The 7,478-nt window shown below is 37.6% G+C and overlaps 1 protein-coding gene across 2 annotated transcripts; it reads left to right on the top strand.

The window, feature by feature from the left end:
- The first annotated feature begins 3,537 nt into the window (after nt 1–3,537).
- On the top strand, nt 3,538–5,914 carry LOC110033153 (myb family transcription factor EFM-like). 2 transcript variants are annotated; one of them, XM_020737045.1, is made up of 5 exons: nt 3,538–3,951; nt 4,045–4,277; nt 4,354–4,756; nt 5,150–5,226; nt 5,350–5,914. In XM_020737045.1, the coding sequence occupies exons 1-5, from the start codon at nt 3,750–3,752 to the stop codon at nt 5,575–5,577; spliced, it is 1,143 nt and encodes a 380-aa protein (XP_020592704.1). In that variant the 5' UTR covers nt 3,538–3,749; the 3' UTR covers nt 5,578–5,914. The 2 variants fall into 2 exon arrangements, with proteins under 2 accessions (XP_020592704.1, XP_020592705.1); XM_020737046.1 differs by having other exon boundaries at nt 3,540–3,951; nt 4,357–4,756.
- The last annotated feature ends 1,564 nt before the right edge of the window (nt 5,915–7,478 follow it).

The following is a 7,478-nucleotide window of genomic DNA, read 5'->3' as shown; positions in this document are numbered from 1 at the left end:
ATATATATTTCTAATCATGATATATTCAGGCATGTCACTCTAATAAACTTCATTTCTTAAAAACATTTTTTTTCAAGGATTAATCAGATGAACACACATCAAAAATGTACTCGCAAGAATCTTGAGGAGATCAATGGTCCAAAATTAAGTAAAACAAGGATGGGTCCATCTACATGAGACCAAGAGGCTCTATTTACCTAGTAGATGCAGTCATTCGAGCCAAGGACAAAGACAACCGAGACTGGAGAAGGACAAAAAAAAAAAGATCTAAATCTAGGTAGATCGGACTTGAACAAATAAATCAGCACTAAAGCTAACTACCACAGAAAAGTCGAGCAAAGGTATCAAGCTACCTCTCAGGAAATTCAACTCAAGGAAAGAAACCAGTTCCTCACCATCACCAGACATCCCACAGACGCCCTCGAAGTTCCTCATTATGGACCAAGTTTCGGTCATACGACAAGGTCTCACAACCATCCTGAAGAGCCTCCTTGTCAAGAAATGAGCTATATATCAAGTTATGGTGATTCATCCTCTACTTGATAGCCTACTCTTGTTTTGCTGACCTAAGCCCCTCAATAGGGTTCGAGGGTCGGCAATCAAACTTGACCAATTGATAAGCAAAATCTAACCGACTATTGTTGTCCTGCTGACTCAAGGCTGACTGAAGTCGGTCAATAGGTTACACAGACTAAATCAAGCCAACCTAACCAGCCTTACCATGCCAAAGTTATGATAGCCTAACATACCAAATGATAGGACAATTGAGCAAAAGCCTTGCAGCAAAATACCCAAAATATCCTGTGACGACCTCGTTAAAGAAGGGTCAGAAATATAATTTCATATGTTTCACTCTATTCTCTATAAACAAAGAGATCATTTTATGAGAAATGACTAATATTTATAACATTTTACTATTCAATTATTTGTCTCTCTATCTCTCCATCTCTCTCCTTTCTTACATTTTAACCACTGAGGTGCGATTCACGGACAAATCAGGAATCAATATCATAAAATATTCAATGTGTGTGGATCATGCCCCAAACAATAAGAGGAGTAGTACATGTAGAAGAAACTCATAATATAGACATTAGTTGAATATGATAATTTGTGAACTAGTAGATCCAAGAGCTGAGGGATCAGATGTTGGATGCCATCTGCGGGGCATTAGCTCGGGGAAGGGAGCAATATCCTTGAGAGGAAGGGCTAGTGCCCAATGACTGAAGGGCAGCAATAACCTTGGATGGAGAAGGGAGCAGAATCCTTAGAATTGAGTTTATATCAGAAATAAAGTACGGGCACATATTCCAACGTTCATGACGCACTGAATCACATGACGAGGACCAGGAGCAGCTACTTGTGCACTGTACCTTAATTCTCAATTTATATTCATGTATACAATTAGGATAAAACATTTATATGAGAAGTCTGATTGCTTTTCCTGCTTTCTTAGAATATGTGGCTGACCTAGCGGCACCAATATATTTTGTTTGGCTTGTTTACATCGCACATCGTGATGAATTTTCACTTTCTTCTTGTTATTTATGATTTTTCTAGGTTACAGCATATGATAATACAATCTAGGCTCATAAAGGACCCTAACATATAAATTTTTTACAAAAAAATCCTAATAATAAAAGATTCAAGATAATTCAAAATTTAGGATTAAAATCTTTCAACTATTTAAAATCTTCTTTTACTTTCTTGCATGGCCTTCGGGCCGGATTTAAAACAATTGCATGGCATGAACATATCCCAAGTCATCCTTAATAGAGTGTCCACATGTAAATTCAATTGCAAATAATTGTATCATGTTGCATGTCCCGAGGAAGAGTCCCCGTACTCTTTTAATCGACTAATCTTAGCGTATGATTTCTATCTATAAGATTGTTTAGTACGACTAGAGGCTCCACCGACTCAGATGTGGGCATAAATACTTTGTGAGGTGATTCCAACTAAGTAGTTGGAACCTCTCCTCTTCTCCTTTCCAGCAATATCTTTGTTATTGAATTGACGAGTATAATGCCCACATTTACCTATTTCACCCCTTAGAGAGTGATAAGAAATCAAAGGTCTTTTTCCACTAGCCTTATGACTACTGCGATTCTTAATATGATGAGAACCATATTAAGAACGACTGAACCAACCATTCTAATCATTATAATCTCAAGAACGACTAATGTGTTATACTCTTTCAATTTATCACGACATCTTTTCTTTTAGCTCTCATTGCTCTATTTCATGGCACATGGTAGTTGCCTCTACCCACCAATCTATAACCCTCTGCTTTTTTATGGCTCATCGATATGATCTGAGAAAGAACAAGATACTACTTCTATATATCATTACATAACATCAAAGGCATTCTTTGGTTTCTCTCTTAGCACAATCCGAGTTTTTTTTCATTTTACTCTCCTTCCCTCTCGGTGTATTGATAGAACCAGAAATTTGTTACTTTTCTCTATGCAGTATTTATTTAAATAGTTAAGAAAACACATTAGTATTGCTTTTTAAAAAATTAAGAAAATTTTGATATTAATAATATTATAATTAGCATTGCATAAAATAAATAATACAACTTAATTATTAAAAATATGTCATAATAGTGATCCCTATCATAATATATTTTAAACAAATCAGGCCCCAACCACACATTATCAAATGGTTCAGTGAGCGAATTCTCAAACCATACAGTTTAGCCTTGATATTAAACTATGGTAAAGCTTTGTATTATTAAATCATAACCATGAAATATTTATGATAAATTTTAAAATTTTCATATATATATTTTGAGATACGTGGGAAATTAATGGTATATTATTCCTTGCACTAATCTCCAAGTAGATTCATGATCTTCCAGATGCATTATGATCCAAACTTTGATATCTTAAGATGAGTTTTGAGGCCATATCGAGTCATTTTTCATTTTAAATTGCTTCAAATTAATTTAATTTATAAAATAATTTCTAATTATATTTTAAGAAAATTCAAATTACAAAAAAAAAAAGGAAATTTACATACGCAGCACATACTTCTTATATAATTACATATCTCATTCCTATAAAGTTTTATCTAGACATAAAGAAAAAATGAAATAATTATGATTGGGTAAGCATATAATTAAGAGAATCGGAATCCATACAGGTTGCAAATATGATATATGCAGTATAAATAGACCAACAAGAGATTGGCATGCAAAATGAAATAATTAATATATGCAAATAAAAGTAATTAATAAATAAAAAAGGCATCACTAATATCGGGTCACGGATGCCTACGCCCCACCTACTCCATTGGAAAAGAATCTTGCACTAGAGAGTAAGGGGTAAAATCGTAATAATAAAGAAAGTGGTACCCCTCACAGATTCACTCGCTCGCCGACTCTCCGATCCGGGTTTTGACTCGGCCGAGTCGGAAAGCGGCCGTGAAGCGGTATCTCGATCCCGGTTCGGTACGCGACGAATCGATTCCGCTGTGTCTACCCTTTTCTTCTCCACCACCGCGGCGAATCTCGAGTTTTTAATGCTGAAGCTTTTTCCGGTTCAGGAGATTCCGGTTCATCGAACCGTTCTCTGCTCTCTCTCTCTCGCTTCTGCATCCTAATCTATCCTTGTTTTGGGTCTTTGTTGCAGCTGTTATAAATAATTTGCAGTCACGGCTACGGAATTTTCTTCTTTAATCTCCATGATCCATGTTGGAAGGTATTAATACTGAGAGAAAGGAGAGATCTTTGGTGAGACGGAGATAAGATGGGGTTGCTGGCACCCGAGCTAGGGCTTGATTTGAAACTGTTTACTAAAAGAACGATTTTTAGCTGTTTGAAGGATGAGATTCAGGCCGGCAGCCGGGCTGCAAAACTAGAAGATTTCGCTCGGAGGCTTGAAGAAGAGAGACGCAAAATCGAAGCTTTTAAGCGCGAACTCCCTCTGTGTATGCTTCTGCTCGCCGATGGTACCTTCTTTCGATCTCAAACCATGGTTCTATTTATTATTGTTTAATATCTGTTTATCTCATTCTGATGGTTGTGGAATTTGCGCTGTGTAGTGATCGGTGTGTTGAAACTGGAGATGGAGCAATGCCAGAGCGACGGCAGTGATGACAGTGTTCTTAAGGAATTTATTCCCCTTGAAACGAGATCGGATGAGTATAAGGAGGAGGAGAAAGCGATGAATTTGGAGAAGGAGAGCAAGGAGAAGATGGAGTGGATGAGCTCTGCTCAGCTCTGGAGCGATAACTCCAGCCATGAAAGCATCGATGGCAAGGAAGATTCCCAAGAGGTTTTTCATCAAAGAACTGATCAATTTGTATTTGTCTCGTTTCCCTTCTGAAAAGTATGGGCTTTGTTGGTTTTAGCAGAAGAAGGATGACAGATCCCATGGCCGGAAGGACTGTGATGCCCTCTTTCTGGAGTCTAATACCGGCCGCGCATTCCTACCCTTCAAAGCCATGGCGGCACCGCGGAAGGAAGAGGAGAAGCTGAGCATCTCTTTGCCGGATCTATCCCTCATGCCTCTACCGATCAAGGTTCCTTGCTCTGCCCCGATCACCACCGTTGCTGCTGAAGAAGACAATCGTAGCAGTGGATTGAACTCCAAGGCTGTGACAATAGCATCTTCTTCGCCTAGAAACGAACACCTGGGTTTGCAGCCACAACAACAGTATCAGCAGAATCCACAGAGGAAAGCACGGCGGTGCTGGTCTCCAGAGCTTCACCGGCGTTTCATCATTGCTCTTCAGCAGCTCGGAGGTGCACAAGGTTAGATTGGAATGTTTTGACAATTCTTTTCATGAATTGAACTTTAACGTGACTGAATTCATCAAATTTCAACTTTGAGGCGCAAAGATCTGAAAAATTGATAATAATAAATTTGGGAATTTTAGATTTGTAAGTTTTTGTTGCGCTGCTGTGATTGAATTGGAAAGTGAAATTTAATGGTTTTGATTGACTTCATATGGTATCCAACTTTAATGTGTGCTGATCTGAAAAAAATTCAATTTTGGGGCTTATAGCTTGCTAAATGAATTGGAATTTGCCTTTCTGTTGATTCAAAGTAGGCGGGGAGTAAATCAAACTAGATCTTATATGCTTATTTAGAAAACTTAAAGATGAAATGAAATTAAAGCAGGGTTCCCTCTTTTACTATTGCAGTTGCGACTCCAAAACAGATCAGAGAATTAATGAAGGTTGACGGGCTGACAAATGATGAAGTAAAAAGTCACCTTCAGGTTGATTCAATGTTTCCAATCTTAATTTTTCTATCTCTTTCCTTTTTTTTTTCTCAATTAACCACCTCTAATCCTCTGTTTCTTATACTGATTACCTCCATCAATATTCCTTTCCTGCTTCAGAAATATAGATTGCATACTCGAAGAATTCCTAATTCTTCTGCAACTCAAGTGAACAGACCGGTAGTCATGGTGGGAGGCTTGTGGGTTTCTCAGGATCAGCAGAATGCCTCGCAATCTGGATCACCACAAGGCCCTCTTCAGTTGACTTGTGCTGCTCAGGCTCTCTCCATGACCGGCGGAGATAGCTGCACCGATGATGGAAAATCAGAAAGCTACAGCTGGAAATGATTTGAATTCATCTATGCTGATGCTCCATAATCATGGCTACATATTGAACAAATACTCTATAGAGATCTTGCAGAGTTGACACTCACATTGGAGTTTAATGATGTATAGAATGATCCATAATTCTGCTTATATGAGCATAAAACAATAATATTGGTGCCTGAATTCACAAAAGATAAGATTTTTATGCTGGGGAGAAGAAGAGATATGGATCTGCTCACCCCAAGTTTTGGCTAGAAATTCAGATTTCCGCCCAGTTTTTCATCGGTTTTTTTATGATATTGTGCTTATGCTACATCTACGGGACAAACATTTTGTTTTTCCTGAGGGAGTTATATATATATATATATATATATATATATATATATGTTGCTGGTTTTGAGCATATTTTGTGTTGGACTTGTTATCTAAAGTCTCTTCTGTTTCTGATTTTCTTTGATATTGTTTGTCTGATTGAATACTGATTAACGGCAATGTGTTGTTCTCATCTCAGCGACGAGAATCTATACCAGGTGTGAATAAATACGCCTTTCTTTCATCTCATCCTCGTCACATTTCTCTGAATTGTTTTGCTCTGTTTTCTTTTTTCTCTTTTCCTCTGTTTCCAAACAATATGCTTGTCTGTTAAAAATCTGCTCTGAATTGCCTTGAAAGACATCTATCCATTCAGCTTGTTTCTCATAGAAAGAATTTGTTCCTTTGTTACAGAGCTTGCTTTTGGTTGGGACCAAGAGGCAATACATGAGGCTGTTTACATACAAACCCCTCAATTTCTATACATTTACATACCTAAATCTTAAATTTTAATTTTTACATATGTGGCCCTTGTTTTCACTTTTTAAAAGATAGAATAGTTGTGTTTTTGATGTGATCAAAGGATTTGGGTGATATGACTGAAAAGAAAAGTTTAGGTGCTGGATATATGAATGCATAGGAATTGGATGGTATACATGTAAATGCTCTTTTTTTTTATCAAAATAAATAAATTTTGCGATGGGAGTTATTAGTTGATTTATCACTCATGCAAGCCTCGCCTTCTTGTTCAAGGAAAAGATCTCAGAAGTGAAAGATAGTAACTATAAGCGAGAGTGCATAATGTGGAAAGTAGTGGGTGGGACAAAAGAGTCTCCATCACGGTGAGGGAGAATAGAAAGATAGCTTTTTTTTATGTGGGGGGTAAGATACAGTGAGAGCACATCAATAGAGCATGATCCTTCTAATAATGACTTATTATTATTTAAATCCTATAAATCATTTAATATTAGTGATGCTTGCTAGAAAATTCATGATACCAGAGTGATGAATTGTAGTCTTAGCGTCGCATGAGAATCCGACATATACTCAGATAAGAGAAAATAATCATTAGAGACACCGCAAGTTTTTATATGAAAAAATCAGAAAGAGAAAAAACACGAGGTTTTACTCGGTTGAAATATTTCATTATGAGTTGGTGATTTTTGATACTGTTCCTTATACCATATGCGGAAAAGAGTTACACTGTTTCTCGAGATACAACGTTCGTGTGCCAAAGAATTTGTTGACTCACAGGATGGAGCGATACTCGTGGGGAGGATTTGTTGGTGCTTCAGTACACTGTCTTTGAAGTCGGCATGATATTCGGGATGTTGCACTGCTTCGTAGGCTGTTTCGCGACTCCGCAGTGTCAATTATTACTTGGCACAATGTTTAGTCGTAAGGAGTAGGCGATGGTGTATGATGGTCAGTAGCGGCCAACAAGCCGTGGTTGATAGAAGTCAGCAGCTACAGGAGCTGGAAGTGTTTGTCGGATTGTTGATGCAAAATATCAGACTTTGCTCCATCTTCTTCAAGCTTTGGTCTTTCTTTGGCTAAGGGTATGGTCTCTTCTAAGAAAGGGGGTATGACTCTATTTATATAGTTCATAT

Source organism: Phalaenopsis equestris, unplaced genomic scaffold (genome assembly GCF_001263595.1).
Source record: "Phalaenopsis equestris unplaced genomic scaffold, ASM126359v1 Scaffold001098, whole genome shotgun sequence".
NCBI classification, from domain to species: Eukaryota; Viridiplantae; Streptophyta; class Magnoliopsida; order Asparagales; family Orchidaceae; genus Phalaenopsis; species Phalaenopsis equestris.
The sequence above is the reverse complement of the archived record's forward strand: the minus strand, read 5'-3'. Positions and strand labels throughout refer to the sequence as shown.